Genomic DNA, 18,873 nt, shown 5'->3' with positions numbered 1-18,873 from the left:
TGTCTACAGCTCAGAGCCTGGAGCCTGCTTCAGATTCTGTGTCTCCCTCTCTCTCTGCCCCTCCCCCACTTGCACTCTGTCTCTCTCAAAAATAAAAAATAAAAAAAGATAATTGACTATTTAAACAAAAAAAATAATATGGTGTGCTAAAAGTAAAACGTATGAAAACAATAGCACAAAGGTCAGGAGGGGAACAATGGAAGTACACTATTTATTGTAAGGTTCTTATACTATTCATGAAATCATATCATATCATTTGAAGATAGACTGTGATAAGTTAAACATGAACACTACAAACCATTAAACAGCTACTAAAATAACAAAACCTGAGTTGTAACTATTTATCCCCCCACCAAAAAATAATAAAACGTACTAAATCAACCGAAGAGCAGGAAGAAAAAGAAAAAGAAAAGAAACAAAGAACAGATGGGATACATAGAAAGAGTAGACAGTAGCTTTAAATGTAATCCTATAAATAATTACATTAACTATAAATGGTGCAATCACCTAATTAAAAGATAGAGTTGTCATACTGGATAAAAAAGCAAAAGCCAACTATATGCTGTCTATAAGATTCATCTTCAATACAAAGATATAAGTAGGTTAAAAATATGGAAGAAATTATGCTTTGCTAACACTAATCAAACGAAACCTTGAGTGGCTATATTTACTATAGGACAAAGTCAATTTCAAAGCGAAGATATTACCAGGGATAAATGAGGTTATTCCATTGTGATAGAAATGTCAACTAATAGAAAAGACATAACTTAAAAATTTATGTATCTGATAATAGAACTTCCAAATATATTAAGGAGAATAGGAAAGAGAGACACAAAAGTACACAATTATAGTTGGAGATTTCAATATCCCTCTCTCAATAATTGACAGAAAAAATATATAGAAAATGAGTAATGATACATCAGACTTGAAAAATACTACCAACCTACTTGACCTAGTTGACATTTATAGAATACTCCACACCAAATCAGCAGACTACATATTTTTTTTCAAGTGGGCACATAATATTTATCAAAATAGACCATATTCTCATCTATTACCAGAATTCATTGGCTATAAAACAAGCCTCAATAAATTTAAAAGGATTTCAGTCATCCAACATATTGTTCTGTGACCACAATGGAATTAAATAACAAATTAACAGATCTGTAAAATCTCCAAATATTTAGAAACTAACCAACACACTCCTAAGGAACCCTATTGGTCAAATAAGTCAAAATGGATATTAAAAACGATTTTGTACCGACTGAAACTGAAAACACATGTCAACATGTGGGATGTTGTTCATATAGTATTCATCTTCCCCAGTGTCCACTTTTTTTTTTTTAAGTTTTTTTTTTTTTAACGTTTATTTATTATTTTTGGGACAGAGAGAGACAGAGCATGAACGGGGGAGGGGCAGAGAGAGAGGGAGACACAGAATCGGAAACAGGCTCCAGGCTCCGAGCCATCAGCGCAGAGCCCGACGCGGGGCTCAAACTCACGGACCGCGAGATCGTGACCTGGCTGAAGTCGTACGCTTAACCGACTGCGCCACCCAGGCGCCCCCCCCCCCCCCCAGTGTCCACTTTGAAGAAACTAGAAAAAGAAAAGGAAATTCATCACTGAGTAAGGAGAGAAAATGGAATGATGAAGATCAAAGCAGAAATTTTTAAAAAGGAAAACAAAAATAGAGAAGTCAGTGTAATGAAAAGGCACTTTTTAGAGAAGATAAGTAAAACTGATAAACTTCTGGCCAGATTTATCAAGAAAAGACAAGAGAAGACACAAATTATCAATATCAAAAATGAGAGGAATGACATCACTACAATTCTACAGATACTAAAAGGATAATAAGGGAACATTATAAAATACTTTATGTCAATAACTTCAAGATGAAATAGATTCCCTGAAAGACATGAACTACTCCAAAAAATAAGTATGTAATTTAAGTAGCACTATTACAAAAATAAAATCTGTAGTTTAACACTTTCTCACAAAGAAAGCTTCAAGCCCACATGGCTTCACTGGTGAATTCTAGCAAACATTTAAGGAAAACATAATGCCAATTCTGCACAAACTGTACTAGAGAATTGAAGAGAGGGGACTACTTCCCAACTCAATTTTAAGGCCAACATTCACCTTATGAAAAATAGATCAAGACATTAGAAGAAAGGATAGATAGAAGATCTCATATACTGCAGGCTGGAATGCAAAATGGTACATCCACTTTAGAAAACAGGTAAGCAGTTTCTTAAACAGTTAAATATACACTTAGCATATGATGTAGCAATCCTGCCATTAGGTATTTTACCCCCTCCCCCCCTCCCCCAATGAAAACATATGCTCATACGAAGACCTGCATGTAAGTGTTTTAAGCAACTTTATTCATAAAGGCCAAAAAGCTAGAAACAACTCAAATGCCCATTAACTGATGAACGCATAAACAAACTGGTATATCCTCACAACTGCAATACTACTCGGCAATAAAAAGGAAATGAACTACTGACATGTGCAAACACATGGATGAGTCTCTGGGGTGCCTGGGTGGCTCAGTCAGATAAGTGACCGACTTTGGCTCAGGCCATGATCTCATGTTCCGCAGGTTCATGCCCTGTATTGGGCTCTGCGCTGACAGAGCCTGGAGCCTGCTTCGGGTTCTGTGTGTGTCTGTCTGTCTGTCTCTCTCTCTCTCTCTCTCTCTCCCCCTCTCCTGCTTATGCTCTCTGTTTCTCAAAAATAAATAAACGTTAAAAAAGTTAAAAAAACACATGGATGAATCTCAAAAGGATTATGCTGAAAGGAACCAATCACAGAAGACTGCATACTGTATGATTTCATTTATTTATTTTTTTTAATGTTCATTTATTTTTGAGAGAGAGAGAGAGATGGAGGGCAAATGGGGAAGGGGTAGAGAGACAGGGAGACACAGAATCCGAAGCAGGCTCCAGGCTCTGAGCTGTCAGGACAGAGTCCGATGCAGGGCTTGAACTCACGAACCGCGAGATCATGACCTGAGCTGAAGTCGGACGCTTAACTGCCCGAGCCACCCAGGTGCCCCTTGTATGATTTCATTTATAAGACACTGTGGAGAAGGCAAAACTATAGGGACAAAAATTAGGTTGGTGGTTGCCAGGGCTGGTGGTGACAAAAGGGGATTGGCTGCAAAGGCACATAGGGGCCTTTTGGGGTGACAGAAATGGTCTACGTCTCAAATGTGGTGGTGCTTACATAACTACACGTTTGTCAAAACTCATCAAACTGTACGCTTAAAAAGAGTAAATTTTATACCTCAATAAATCTGACTTAAGAAAACAATAAAACAAATCTAAATCAACAACTAAGTGAAAATACACATAAGAAAAATCAACTTACAGTGTTTCCAAATTCAAGGGTCATCATGAGGATGCTCTCAACTGTTGTAAGTGACACCTGTGTTGATCCCATGTCTCTGAAGGAGAAAGCCCAAACATGCGTGATTTGAACCCAAGGATAAAAATTCTGTACCTAAAAAGATACTTAACAACATGTGGTTACTTCAATTCTGGCTTCTTTGTCAAGTCAGCTCAAGAGTTTTCTTGCTATGGACAATAATTTCAGAAAACTCCCAATGAAGACATTTTATGTGCATCATCAAATTAATCACCTTGGTGCTCAACAGTACAATCCTTTTTACTCTTATCCTCATTTTCATTCTCAATTGCATCCACCTCTCTTGATTAGTCTTTTTTTCTTTTAATATACACCTTACTCCACTTTCCACTTTGAGATAAATGGTATTTCTACCTACATCTGCAAGTCCCATGTCTCTTATGTGTTCTTCACTACTACGCCTTCCTCTGCAGGCTATCTTGCCCATATACGTTTTTTCTTTGCTAATAATGCTTATTTCAATAACCCAGTTAAAACTTAAATTAGGACTTTTTAACCAAAACGCAAAATACTTAATCTTTTGATGACAACAAAAAAGATCAGAAATCATCTCATGAGCCATGAGATTGTTGCAATACTTACAAATATTTTAATGCTGGCAACTTAAAAAGATAGGAATCTTCAACAGCTGACAGAGGGTTACGGCTGATAATTCTGAAAAATGCAATGGAATTAAAATGATCTGCATTTCCAGTAATGACTACCATGAAAGTTTATGTTCATTTTGGGGGTATGGAACTGGAAGGTTAAAACTAATCATTTTCTGCCTTTGCCTATAAATCACCCTTAGAATCTGTAAAGCACTCTTCCTTTGGGAACTACCCAGCTCTCTGGACGATAAAGTGGAGAACAGAAAGAGAAAAAAAAATTTTTTTTTTTTTTTTTTTTTTTTTTACGTGGACAGCAAAGCAAAGATATGCCAAAGAACTTTTTGGGCTGAAAACCCTAGAAGTGACTATGCTGGTAGGAAGCCCAGGCTCTGTAGGAAATACTGTTTCTAGTGTCCTCTATAATTCTAGGTGCTTTTCCTTTATCTCTAGAAATGTAAAAAATTCCACAGTTTAAAACACCCGGTTAAAGACAAAAATAGGACCAATTCCTCAGTTTGGGGGCTAAAGACAAAGGGATTAATCTAAGAGGAAATGGTGAAAGCTATACCCCCACCATGTGTATTCATTCTCCTATGACAGCCTTTGTTAGGTGGCATATGATCCCATTTCCTTATCCATCTCCTGGACTGCCAGCTCCCTGAGGGCAGGGACCATACTCTATTGTCATTTTTGTCCCTGTGCCTGACAGAGTGCTTGTTATTTACTAGTTACTTAGTGAAGGCTTGTTGAATAAATAACATTTTGTCACTGCTTGACACAAGTTTTTATTCCAAAATGCTGAGTAGATTTTCTTCTCAGTTCTTTACAGCAAAAATAAAGTGAAGGAAACAGGAAGAAAGAAAAGAAAATCTGCCTTTAGGTTGACTCTGCTCAAGAATCATCACTGTACTTTTGCAAAATTATAAGGATAATCATCACAACCGATACTATTGAGCTATAGGGCATCTGTGATCAGCATTTCACATTTAAACCTCACAATAACCTTATGTGATAGACACATCATTACCCCATTTTACAAGTGAGGAAACTGAAGTACAGAGAGGTTGTATAATTTGTCCCAGTTTGTCAAGCCAGTCAAGAAGCAGAGATGGAATCTGAACTCAGTTCTGACTCCAAAGCCTGTATTTAAATTGTATGAAAAAAAGGGGGTTTAAAATAGCCGTTACCTTAAACTTAACTTTGAGAGCATTAAATATAGAAACACTTTGCTGAACTTCATCTCTCCATCTGGGAGAGCTTCTCTAAGAATTACATTTTCTACTTTTATTCCTTTCCTCTAATCATCTCCCATGATTAAGTATTTAATTAGCCTGTGATCATTGAGACTTTAGAGATTTCATTTCTTATTTTTTTATTCTATTTTTTGAGAGAGAGAGTACAAGAGTATGAGTGCAGGAGAGGCAGAGGAAGAGAGAGAGAGAGAATCCCAAGCAGGCTCCATGCCCAGTGCAGAGCCTGACATGGGGCTTGATCCCATGACCGCAAGATCATGACCTGAGCCGAAATCAAGAGTCAGGCAGTTAACTGAGCCACCCAGGTGCCCTGAGACTTTAGAGATTTTAAAGCCCTGTTACAGGTGAATCAGTGAAAATGAGAAAGGAAGGACGTCTGAAAATTCATCCTTCCGTAAAAGCAACAACAACAACAACAACAACAACAACTAGCAAAAATGGTCAAAATCAACTTTCTCAGAACTTTGGAAATTTTAACCAATGGGCTTGCAGCAACCCGGAGAGCATGTATTAAAGAAAAAATTACTAATTTCTATAAGAACAGTGAGCTCTGTTGTTTTAACTTGTCCTCAACCTCTGCTCTCCATCCTGATGATAGCCTTAAAAATTGCCCGCATCCCAGGGGAACAAAATGGAGCTGAAGTTCCTTAAAGCCTCATTCCCAAAGAACAAACTGTCATTGTTTTACCTGTCTAGTGGGGTCCCTAAAAAACTTCACTTGAAAGCCTTGCCCTTGACCTCACTGAGAACTGCACAGTGCTAAAATAGCCTCTTCCCAAGGGGCATTTTTTCGAAAACAATTATAGATAAATGTTTTAATCTGGCAGCTATGTGAGGCAATTGATCACAAGACAAAAAATAGCCTAAACAAAAAGCCTAAAAGGGAAAAGCTGAGAAATGAGATGTCCATAGGGACTTTGAAATGCTCCAACATCTTCCTGGGTAACTAGAAGACCACAAGACATATTCCTGGGAATGTAGAAAAAAAACCTTAGCACTAATAAATGAGTTCAGCAAGGTTACAGGACACAAGATCGATATGTAAAAATTAGCTTTATTTCTATACATCAGCAATGACTATTCCAAAGATGAAATTAAGAAAACAATTCCATGTATAACAGTACTCAAAAGAATAAAATACTTAGGAAAACATTTAACCAAAGAAGTGCAAGAATCACACTAAAAACCACAAAACGTTGTTGAAAGAAATTAAAGAAGATTGAAATAAATGTAAAGATATGCCATGTTCACGGATCAGAGGAAAATATTGTTAAAATGGCACTATACCCCAGATTGAACTGTGGTTTCAGTATAATCCCTATCAAAACCCCAACTGACTTCTTTCCAAATATTGGCAAGCTAATTCTAAAATCTGTATGTCAATTCAAGGGACCGAGAATAGCCCAAAATGATCTTTAAAAAAAAAAAAAGTTTATCTATTCATTTTGAGAGACAGCGAGCATACACACCCGTGCAGAAGAGCAAACATGAGCGAGTGTGAGTGGGGAAAAGTGTGAGCAGGGGAGGGGCAGAGGGAGAAAGAGAGGGAGCATCCCAAGCAGGCTCCATGCTGTCAGTGCAGATGGCAACACGGGGTTCCATCTCACAAACCGTGAGGTCATGACCTGAGCTGAAATCAAGAGCCGGCCACTTAACCAACTGAGCTACCCAGGGGCTCCAAAACGATTTTGACAAAGAACAACCAAATGGGGAGACTCACACGCCCTGGTTTCAAAACCTACTTCAAAACTACAGTAATCACGGTGTGGTACTGGCATAAGAACAGACATGTAAGCTGATGGAACAGAACTGACAGTCCAGGAATAAATCCTCACATTTATGGCCCACTGATTTTCAACAAGGGTGCCAACACCATTCAATGTGGGAAGACTAGTGTTTTCAAATGATGCTGGGACAACCGTATATCCCCATACAAAATAATGGAGTTGGATTCCTACACTTCACACCATATATAAATATTAACTCAAAATGAGTCAAAGACCTAAATGGAAGAGCTCAAGCTATAAAACTCTCAGGAGAGAAATCTTTATGACCTTGGATTTAGGCAACAGTTTCTTAGACATGACACAAAAAGCACAACAAACCAAAGGAAAAATAGGTAAGCTGGACTTTATTTAAAAATAAAAAAACAACCCAAAACTATCATATGTCTGATACAAGTCTAGTATCCAGAATATCCAGAATATATAAAGAACTCTTAAAACTCAGGAAAAAGACAAATAATCTAATGTTTAAATGGGTAAAGGATTTGAAGAGACATTTCGCCAAAGAAAATACATGAATGGCCAATAAGCACATGAAAAGATGCTCAATGTCTTAGGTCATTAGGGAAATAGAAATCAAAGCTACAATGAGATACTACTCTACACTCACTAAGATGGCTATGATCGAACAGAGAGACAATGATAAGTGGTAGCAAGATTTGGGGAAACCAGAATCTTCATACATTGGTGGGAATGTAAGATGGTGCAGTCACTGTGGAAAACAGTTTGGCAGTTCCTCAAAAGGGTTAAATATAGAGTTACTACATGACCCAGCAATTCCACTCTTAGGTACGTACCCAAGAGAATTAAAAACATATGACCACACAAAAACTTGCACATGAATACTCATAGCAGCATTATTCATAAGAGCCAAAAAGTCAAAATAATCCAAATGTCCAATAACTCATGAATGGATGAACAAAATGTGATTGGAGCACCTGGGTGGCTCAGTCGGTTAAGCATCTGACTTTGGCTCAGGTCGTCATCTCACAGTTCATGAGTTCGAGCTCTACATCAGGCTCTGTGGTTTTGGATCCTCTGTCCCCCTCTCCCTCTGCCCCTTCCCCGCTTGTGTGGGCGCTCTCTTTCAAAAATAAATAAACATTAAAAAAAAGAATGAAGTACTGAAACATGCTACAACCGGATAAATCTTGAAGCCAACAAGCTATGTGAAAGAAACTAGACACACATTTCGATGAAATGTCCAGAATAGGCAAATCCATAGGGGCAGAAGGTAAATTAGTTGTTGCCAGGGGCCTGGGGGGAGGGGAGAATGGGGAGTAAAGGCTGATGGGTATGGTATTTCTTTTGAGGGGGGTGATGACAATGTTCTGGAATTAGCAGTGATTACTGTCTATCAAAGTATACCATTGCACTATATACTTTATAACGTTGCATATTCTATTATGCATATTCTATATCTCAATTTGAAAAAAAAAAAAAAAAAAGAACCACGTTGTGATAAATAGAGAACCAGTTGCCAGAAGATAAACATGTTAGTAGGTGGAGAAAAGGGGAGCGAAGATTCAAACTCTTCCACAACGGAGGTCAGAGGGAGTTAGCGGTGCGGCTGGGAGCCATGCGTTTTTGTTCCTGCCTTGGAAACTCCCCTATTCTTCCTATTCCAGCCCATTCTTCTACGTTTTTTCAGGCCCATTAACATGTCGGGTTTGTGTAACACTAGTTAATATCCAGTCAGACAATGTTATGAAGAGAAAGAACGTGAGTGTCATATGTCTGGTTAAACACAGTTCCTCAACCTTGAGGCTCTGAATGTCCTTTGGCTTTGAAACAATAACAATGGCATTCATACCTACAAGCTTACTGGTGGGCTCTGTGCAAGTAAGCTCTTCCACGTGTGTGTCTTCCCCTGCCCACTGCTCCCCCCCCCCCCCCACCCCGCGCCCACCCCCGGCTCCCTATTAAGAAAGACTATGAAGAGTTATGCAGCCAAAACAATTTAGTAGTTCGTTATCCTTCCCCCCAACTATCTCAGTGCTCTACCCCCACTGTCCCCCCCTCTTTCCTGGTAGCTCACCCATGGCCTTATACCCATTGGCTCAGTGCTTCCTCTTACCCAGGCAGCCCTCCTGCTGAGATGAATGCCCCGTGTTTATCTGTAGTGAAAACAAAATACAGGCCACTCCAAATTATCCTATTTCCTCCTGTCTTTAGTGCCGCCTTTTCTTCATGGAGCTATTGTGCCTGAGCCAAGGGGAGAATGAGAACTGACCCGACAGGTTACCTCTGCTGGACCGACAGCAATTGTTTTTCCACAGACTGCGATACGAACGAACGGTGGACATTGCACTAGAGATCATCTCCATTTCCGTTCAATTCCCTCATCTTACAGATAAAAGGTGTGCTGACTCAGTCTATTGGCTTTTGGATATTCGTGGGCTTATCTTTATGGGAGTCAAACATAACAACAGTTATCCTCAAAGACTGTCTCATAATCAAAGTTGAAGAAATACTGTTCTAGATATTCTTTTGTTTTTTAAAAAACTGTATCTTATTTGAAGAGGAAAACTCAAGTATTTTTGCAAAAGCTTTCTGTTGCAGAGCAACGGGACAGACTAAAGGTAGCTCACAAAATAAGGGAACATTTCTTACGTGTTATTTTTTTTTTCTCCAAATTCTTCTACAGAGGTCCAGACAGATGGGCTACGTTTCCTTTCTATTAACTGAGGAGACAGAGAAGACTTGAGGACTGAAGCTTGTCACCACTGTCCTGAATGTACTGAAATCCTAACAGCTTTAGCTGAAAAAATGTCCAAAGCAGGCAGTGAAAATAAATTTCAAATAGGACAAACTCCAAACTCTCTACGCTGGAATCCCAAGGCATGGAGGGAAAACTGGCTCGTTGGAGGAAAGCAGTTGAAGAGATAAGTGGAGTGATCTAGACCCTATTCCAGTCTGTTTGAAGTACCTGGGGATAGAATAACCCCTTTCCTTTATTCATCTACATAGGTCCATGAGCCATGAGAACGTGACTCCCCATGGGAAGCTCCTCAATGCAAGACATCTAAGGGCATCACGTAAATCCTTTCTCAGGGGTTGGGCGGGGGGAGGGGCGAAGCCTAAAGAATCTGAAATGGTGAGCCTATGTTTTAATTAAAGTTCTGAGAATAGCCTTGAAGAGGAGTTTCTGGCAGTGAGGACCAGCCCAAGAAGCAAGGGCCCTGGAATCAGGCAGACCTAGGTCTGAATTCTGGCTGTCACTTCCTGGTGAAGGGACTTAAGTAACGAACGTCTCCGAGTCCTTTTAGCAGCATTTACCTCATAAGGCAACTTGAGGATTAAAGGAAAGAGCATGTGCAAAGCACCTAGCATAAGGCTGGGCACAGAGTGGGTGCCTAGCAGTGACGATGTGATAGTTGCACCAGGCGGTGAGCAGGAAGCCTGGGGATGCCCATAGGTGGCATGGCCAGGAACTCCAGAAGCATAGGGAAAAGGAGCTCCCTGCTCGAAAGGTCCTATTCCAGTGAGAAGCTGACTCCAAGGGACGACGCCCAAAAGGCCAGTTGTCATTCAGGTCCTACCTAGTGCCAGGGAATGCGGAATTGTATTACTCGCGAAGCTTCTGAAGTGGTTCTGTCACTTATTGACAGTGTGAACCTAGGCAAGTCACCCGATGTCTCTGAGTTTCAACTTCCTCATCCCCAAAATGAGGATAATACTACCTGTGTCACAAGAGTTGCTGGAAAGACGAAAATGAAGTGCCGTGTGAGGGGCCACGTCCGGAGCACTTCCCACGTGCCAGGCTCTATTCTAAGAGTTTAAGACACATTGTCTTACTTGCAGCACAAGCGAAAGGTCTTAGCATAGTGCCGGAGCGCAGTAAATACCTAATAGAGGTCGGTATTAAAGAAATGATATGGGGCGGAGGAGCAACTACCATGCTTCCCAGAGAAAGAAGATGCCTTGGTATATACGTGGGAAGACTCAGATGCAGCTGGGAGAAGAAAAGTAATAGTTGGGTATGACTATGGCAAAGCTTTTGAACTACCAATAAAAGTTACCCTAAATCACCCCAAAAGGACAGCCCTGAGTTGTTATCTTCATCCTTAACGTTTATGCCTTTCTGAATCTGAGAAGAAGCTGCCAGGATTTCCAGTACATACCAAAAAGCGATGACAATATCCTGAAGTGTGTCAACTTTTGTGGGCACACAGCTGTCTAAAAGGAAGCAGATGCCGGTTGACTGGGGGAGCGTTAGGGCGTGTCTGTGACTGGGGCTCGAGTTTGCCTTCAGAGGGTGGCCACACCTACCTCAATGATATTCTCAACAATAATTCAACAGGGGTAAGGCTTAGATTTTCCTTATTCTCCCTTAGAGCTTATGTTCTTGGCACAATACGGATGCGCCACAGACGAGCCAGCATGTGAATGTGCTCTATCCCGATAAGGTACAGCCTTTCTACATCGTAGAGTCCTTCAGCTTCTAAAATCATGGAGCTCGTACTGTTAGAACCAATGAAGTGAATTTTTTAAAATAAGCCACCAGTCTGGACCTGTGTAGGTGAATGAAGGAGAAGCACTTTAAAGTCAGGAAAAAAAAAAAAAACTATACTTAACATTTAGGATTATCAACCACTGTTGGTTTTCCATAATATATTTCATTCCTGATTTCATCTGAAAGAAACAGGATTATTACTACCATTCAAAAAGTGGTACCTTATTAATAAACTCTTGGCATGGCTTTGAGGTGGATTTCAGATTCAAAATAGACTTTACCACACCGCTAACGTGTTCACTCAGTGTTTATCAATAACTTAAGAGGCTTCATTCAAAAAACTTACTGAGATATAATTACCTGAAACCCAGGGGTGAATCAAGGCCTTGTAGGGTCTGAACCTCATCTACTTTGGGAAATCCTGCCTCATCAAAACATGCAAAATTATGCGTACAGGAATTGCGAGGGTCCCTCCCAAGACTTTGGAAGGGGCCTATGTAAGTGAGGAGACCTGAAGTTTAAGCTTCAGTCAGTTCAAGATAAATCCACCTCAGCTGGGGCCCAAAAGGTTTACAAACTTATTTAATGCTGGAGAAAATACTGTTTCAACTTATAAACACCCCAGTAATAAGTCACATAGGTAATAACGTGACTGAATTCACGGGATGGCATCTCCCCTGCGCACGCTCTCTTTCTCTCAGAATAAATAAATAAACGTTAAAAAGAAAAAAGAAAAGAAAAGTTTGGCCCCAAACAAGGAGCCCAACCTCCAATACACACTTACTGTACTGTGATAATGTTTTGGAAGTTAACTGTGAATTCGTTTTAGTAGTACAGCTCTATTCAAACCACATTGAAAGGGCGGGCCTACACCGGCCGACTCCATCTTGTTCTGTGTCCTTCACCTTGACCACACCTCCTCCCCTTGAGTAACCCCCCCCCAACTGCCTAACAGGACTCTTCCCCAGGACCCTTCCCCAGCCAATCAGCTGAGGCCGCAGCCATTACCTCACCAACTGCCACTAGGCACCAGTAAAACCTTTGTCCTTTTGAAACTGGCTCTCTCTCCCGGGTATCTCACAGCTTCGACAGTGCAGGTAGGGGATTGAGCTCGAGCTAGCTCCAATAAAGGCTCTTTTGCTTTTACACCGGACTCGGCTCCCTGGCGGTATTTGGGGATCACGAATTCTGGGCATAACACACATGGCATGAGTATTAATTTATTCTCAATACCAGCTAGCTCTGGTTCTTTAATTACCTTTCTCTGTCATGTAAGATTGATGAGGGAGCATGGGGCAAGTTGAGGGCAAAATACAAATTAGCACATGCCCCCGCCCCAGGTGGGATATGTGTCATTCTGGCTGCTGGAGGACAAAGGAAAGGAAAGAAAACAAATGGTTAACTGATAGAGATCTCAGTGGGGCAAGACAGGGGTTTCCATCAGTTTACAAATATCTTAGTAAATTACAAGAAAAAGGCCATCTTTTTCTCCTTTTTCCAGTATGAAAGATTCTTGGGGACAGTCCCTGTATATTCTTTGTACCCCCGGTACTTAGTACATTGTCGACATAGAGTGCGCGTGGCACGGATTGTTTTTCAATGAATTCATTCATTGTTATCAACGGATTCCACCCTATTTTGTCCTGTATTGCCTACATAACTATGAAATTCAGATTCTTAGAAGAGACTCTTGGTGTTATAAGATGCTTAGTAGAGGTGGTGACTTTTAAGACATTATATTGACACCACTAAAACCTCTTGGTGGAGAAACTCAATGAGCCCGTTCTCTGGCATGCTGGCAAAACAAAAAACTGACCCTCAGTATTCTTTCCCCAAGTTAGGCATCAGCAAATTAATGAGAGAGGAGGCCCCTGCTCTTGGGCACCCGCAGGAACTTACTCCAGCTCCAGACACACCGTAAACACTTTCATCTAACGGAAGATAAGCTGTGAAATCGGATTTCTGAACCACAAGACAGTGAGCCAGTCTTTTCCAGCGTCTGCTTTAGTGGAGGGTCTTCAACCTTGAGTCTCAACATCCCCCTCAGGCCACTGAACATGCCCAGTATGATTTGCTTTTTGACAGAGAAATCACAGAATGTCCCGGCTGAAAGGGAGTCACACACTTCTTAACTGAAGAGTGGTCAGGAAAGAAAGCACATGGAGAGCAGTGCCCTGTGGCAGGTGTTCAGGAGTTCTTGCTGCTTTCCTGATGGCTGAGGAAGCACCCACACCTTTTGCTGCCTGGAGAACTCTGTGCTAAACTTAGTTCTTCGCAGTTCTCTTTTGCACAGGAAACTTGCACGTGAGCCAGAATCAAAGTTAAATTCAGAAGTGGATTTCAAGGACCACGCACACCTTGGGGAAGCATCACTGTCACGAATTCCCATGATAATACTGACTTGGGTGTTACTTGCTTGGGGCCTTCACTGCCCACACAAAGCTGGGTACGAGGGAGGGCAGAGAGTGCCATTTAGGAGTTAAGACAAGTCTCTTGGCCTCTTTGTACCTTAGTTTCCTCATTTGAAAAAAAAAATGGATTTTAAGACCTACTTTCCAGAATTCATACTGGGTTTATTAACACACACCTAACCAATCACTGTATGATATTTTTACATGTAGTTTTTTTTGGTTTTTTTTTTTACATGTATTCATTTTCTGTTTCACTTACAGCTTGTGTAAAAACTGCATTCCATGCCAGGCCTGAAATGTTCCAAAGTTCAGTTTGGTGAGTAAATTGCAACCAAGATTTCTACACACACCAAAAAAAAAAAAAAAAAAAAAAAAAAAAACCAAAACAAAACAAAACAACAACAAAAAAAAACAAGACACAAACGAAGAAGAAAAACAAGATATTTTCAGAATATTTATCCTTTGGCAGTGATTCTAATTTATAGATAACGAAACATAACCACAATACAATCTCCATACACTAAAGAAATCTCACTATGAAAGATGCTTGCCTTTTAAAAAAAATATTTGCATGAAAGATTTATACTTTCATGTTTATACATGTGGTGCATTAGATACAAATCAGTAAATGCTCAATAAATACTTGTGTTAAGTAAGTATTTTTTTCTAGAGAAGTAAGTTTATTTCTCTAGAAAAATGTTTCACAACTTTAGCACTGTTGAGATTTATGGTTGGATAATCTTTGTTATGGGGGGGGGGTGCTGCCCTGTGAACTGTAGGGTGTGACAGCAGCCCTGGCCTCCACCCACTAGATGCCAGCAGCACATCTACAGTCTGACAATCAAAAATGTCTCTAGACACTACCAAGTGTCACCTGGACGCAAAAGCACCCTGGCAGAGAACTGCTGCTCTAGAACGATTCACTCTGATCTCTATAATAACTCTCACACCAAACTTTGCCACAGACAAAAAAGATTTGCTACATAATTTTAGTAGCTTTCAACTAATAAAGTTTCATTCATTCAAAATGAATAACAAAGAGGTTTACAATTAAGTTTAATAAAAATTCCAAATACAATGAAATTATATTTGTAACTTACATAAACTGCAAAAAAGGTAGGGATTCAAATATACGTCTTTCAATAGATTGTATTTTATTGCAGGATAAATCTCTAGGAAAAGGAAAAGGAAAATATTGCCTCAATTAGCTCTAAGCTATCTAATTAGTAGGATGATAGTATTGAATAAGTAGCTTTTGGCTAAACTCTGAGTATTAGGAATTGTTATTTGAACCTTCCAGAGCCCCTAACCCTGCCCTCACCTTTCTTAAGAGTCTCACCTTTGTGATCTTCATACATAAAACATACAACTATAGATCTTGATAGATCTTGGAAGTAATCTTTCCTGAGAGCAGAAGAACTGATTAAATGACTTTTTGTGGCCTCATCAATTTCTAAATTATGAGCTCAAAGTTGTGATCTCCACATATAATTTCTAATATTAAAAGGGATATTCTCACATTAGCACACCTTCCTGGTTTCGTTGTATTTCTCGACACCAAGTCAATACCAGAAGAGATAAAAGATACCTTTTCATTTAACTTGAAAAGAAGTTACTCCTCTAATCAATACCTAACTTTGAACGAACTCAGAATTATATTATCATATTAATAGAAATTTATTTTTGGTTGTACATTGCCTAAACGCTCTATGAATTTATCAACTGCTTCAGTTGCAAGTGGGGCCAACAAAAAAAACAACATGGTACTGGATTTTTATTTGGAAACACCCATTCTTGATTATAGTTGACCCTCTTATTTCCATTGACTTCAGCCGAGTCCCTCACTTTCCACCTACATGGGTACCACCATCTTCTGATTGGCATTGTCATCTCTGGTCTCTCCCATTCTAATCTATACTGCACACAGTCACCAGATTAATTCTCCAGGAGTGGTTCTCAAATATCAGAGTCACTTGGGAACTTACTCAAGATGCAAATTCTCAGCTCTACTCTGGACTGAGTGAATCAGGAACTGTGGAGGTGGAACCTGTGTTCTGACAAGGCCTCCAAGTGACCCTGGTGCAGTCTAAAGTTTGTCCTAGAGCACTGCTGTGATAACACGGTAGCTTGGCATATTATCCAAGGCCTTCAAAATCCTAAATCTGGCTCTAGTTTCCTACTCTACAGATACCAAAGAAATTTCTCCTGCATTTTGCCTTTCACTCACTCTATTTTGCAAGCATATTCTTCCCAAGATGTCTATCCGATGACACGTCATAGCCATTCAAGGTTCTGTTCAAACAGCATTTCTCTAGTAACTTCCCTGATCCAACTTGAAGTCTTCCCCCCTCTTCTATGTTCCAAAAACAACTTATACTTCTCATTGCCCAAATCCATTTCTTCCCCTCCCCCTCTCCTCCTCCTCCTTCTTCTCCTTCTTTGAATTTTTTAAAGTAGACTCCACGCCCAACCTGGGGCTTGAACTCACGACCCTGAGATCAAGAGTCGCATGCTCTACTGTCTCAGCCGGTCAGGTGCCCCAATTTCTTCTCAATATAGTTATTCTGGCATTCCATTTCCTCTGGGCATAAACTCCATGAAAGTATGGACTAGTCTTGCTCATCTGCGTTGTCTACTGTGTTTAAAACTGATGCATGGACAAAGAACAAACTCAAATATTTATAAAATAAATTAACAGCTGGGTAGTGAGTAGAAGGAGCAAAATGACTGAAAAGAAATGTGGTTTTATGACTTTGTGGCTCCCGCTTCTGCACTCTGTCAGTGCTTCATCATCCATTTAGTGCTTATGCGTTATGGTTTAAGCTTCTGTTTATTTTCCCTGTGAAATCATGAGTTCCTACAAGGGTGGGAAGCCTGTCTTAACCATCTGCGTGCCTATGGTACTGGGCATAGGGCCCGTCACATTCTTTTTTAGGTTTTGATTCACATTTTTTTTGAATGAAGGAATGAATGAGAACACTTCACCTAACATGAAAGAATTGGCTTACAAAGTACCTCATAGTAGAAATAATGAAAGGCCCAATCCATTGCGCAGTTTGTCTCTTTTGTTTTCCTCCAAACTGTGTTTGTAACGTTTGGAGCCCAGATGGCAGAGGTAGCCAAGAAGACCAATACAAAGTGGTTGTCCCCTAAGACTTGGAACGTTTGATAATTTGAAGGACTATTTTTAGTGTCATATGAGATTCTTTTTACTCACTACCCTTAAGCCTTCCACATTTGCAAGAAGAATCTATTTTCTAAAGCACATCATTAATAAGGATTAATGAGGGGCGCCCGGATGGCTTAGTCGATTGAGCATCTGACTTCGTTTGGTTCAGGTCATGATCTCACTGCTCATGAATTCGAGCCCCGCATCGGGTTCTGGGCCAACAGCTCAGAGACTGAAGCCCGCTTCGGATTCTGTGTCTCCCTCTCTCTCTGTGCCTACCCTGCTCATACTCTGTCTCTCTCTCTCTCTCTCAAAAATAAATAAACATTAAAAATTTTTTAAAAAAAGGATTAATGAAATACACAGCTTTGGATGGCATGGGCAAAGAATAAACACTGAACCTCCATAGCAAAGAACATTAGTATCTCTGTATGTCTAATGTACAGAGATCTATGCAAACATTTCTTCCTTGACAATGAGGCTGGAGAGATGTTTATTCTGTAATTAGCGAAGTTAGAGGCATTTCTGATGTTCGTTTAGTGTAAACATTTCTAACTATACCACTTAACCATCATTATATTTTTAAAGAGTTCATTTTTTTTAAGTAATATCTATACCTAACATGGGGCTCTAACCTACAACCTCGAGATCAAGAGTTGCAGACTCTAATGACTGAGACAGCCACGTGCCGTTTAGCCATCATTTTTTTAATGTTTATTTATTTTTGAGAGAGACAGAGACAGAGCATGAGTGGGGGAGGGGCAGAGAGAGAGGGAGACAGAATCTGAAACCGGCTCCGGCCTCTGAGCTATCAGCACAGAGCCCGACACGGGACTCGAACCCACAAACTGTGAGATCACGACCTGAGTCAAAGTCAGACGCCCAACCAACTGAGCCACCCAGGAGCCCCAACCCCTTAACCATCATTTTAAACATCTATTTTTATGGTGGCATAAGCATTTCCACACTGATCACAGGAATCTGCTCCTGAAGCCAAGAGCACACTGTATGTTAGCTAACTTAACAATAAATTACATAAAAAATAATAATAAAAAAATAAACTAATAAAATTTCCCACACTGAAATCCCTAATCTGTTCTCTTGATAATTTAATATGTACTTGGTAATACTGCTTACATAATTCACCTGCTTAAATATTTCATATTTAAATATTTCATTTAGATTAAATTATTTAAAAATTCTGGGTTAATGGCATTCAAATTAATGTAAGTGTTCTATATTTTCTTGTCTTGTAGGTGACAATTTGAGGTTAACTTCAATTCCTCTCATTTCACCAAGCCAACTTTTTCAAACCTTTTCTGTAAAGGCCACACAGTAAATATTTTAGGCTTTGCAGGCCATATATGGTCTCTGTCACATATTCTGTTTCTTTCTCTTCTTTTCTCTTTTACAGCCTTTTAAGAACATGAAAATCATTCTGAACTCATAGGTTGTATCAAGACAGACCATACACAGGATTTGATCCATGGGCCATAAATAATAAATATAAATAAAGGCAGATGGTATATGAACACTTACATAACAAGGTTCATATGGGTGTCCATAATTGCTCAGACCTCATTACCCCTTTTCCTCTACAACTGAAGGGCTTTTTCCTAGATCTTGTCTATAAAATTAAAAAGTTGAGGGGCGCCTGGGTGGCGCAGTCGGTTAAGCGTCCGACTTCAGCCAGGTCACGATCTCGCGGTCCGTGAGTTCGAGCCCCGCGTCAGGCTCTGGGCTGATGGCTCGGAGCCTGGAGCCTGTTTCGGATTCTGTGT

The 18,873-nt window shown here is 40.0% G+C and overlaps 1 protein-coding gene and 1 long non-coding RNA gene across 3 annotated transcripts in view; one reads left to right on the top strand and one right to left on the bottom strand.

Moving 5' to 3' along the window:
- The window catches only part of LOC147571435 (leucine-rich repeat-containing protein 37A2-like), a 38,950-nt gene that overhangs the window by 14,018 nt on the left and 6,059 nt on the right, over window positions 1–18,873 (bottom strand). Inside the window, exons 3-6 of one of the 2 annotated variants that reach the window (XM_086696366.1) lie at window positions 15,024–15,095; window positions 14,183–14,214; window positions 4,012–4,083; window positions 3,373–3,448 (exon numbers count right to left, since the gene is read on the bottom strand). In XM_086696366.1, the coding sequence (XP_086552492.1) occupies window positions 3,373–3,448; window positions 4,012–4,083; window positions 14,183–14,202 (168 nt within the window). In that variant the 5' untranslated portion in view covers window positions 14,203–14,214; window positions 15,024–15,095. Of the gene's footprint in view, window positions 1–3,372; window positions 3,449–4,011; window positions 4,084–14,182; window positions 14,258–15,023; window positions 15,096–18,873 lie in introns of those variants that run through there. The other variant, XM_086696365.1, reaches the window with a different exon arrangement.
- On the top strand, window positions 9,081–9,745 carry LOC147571436 (uncharacterized). Its single transcript, XR_015247376.1, has 2 exons — window positions 9,081–9,416; window positions 9,704–9,745. It is a non-coding gene; the product is annotated as an uncharacterized LOC147571436 (long non-coding RNA).

This window comes from Puma concolor, unplaced genomic scaffold (genome assembly GCF_028749965.1).
Source record: "Puma concolor isolate L17-30 unplaced genomic scaffold, mPumCon1.1.hap2 unalloc_scaffold_27, whole genome shotgun sequence".
NCBI lineage: Eukaryota > Metazoa > Chordata > Mammalia > Carnivora > Felidae > Puma > Puma concolor.
Note: the sequence above shows the minus strand (reverse complement) of the source record. Positions and strands in the feature narration are given on the sequence as shown.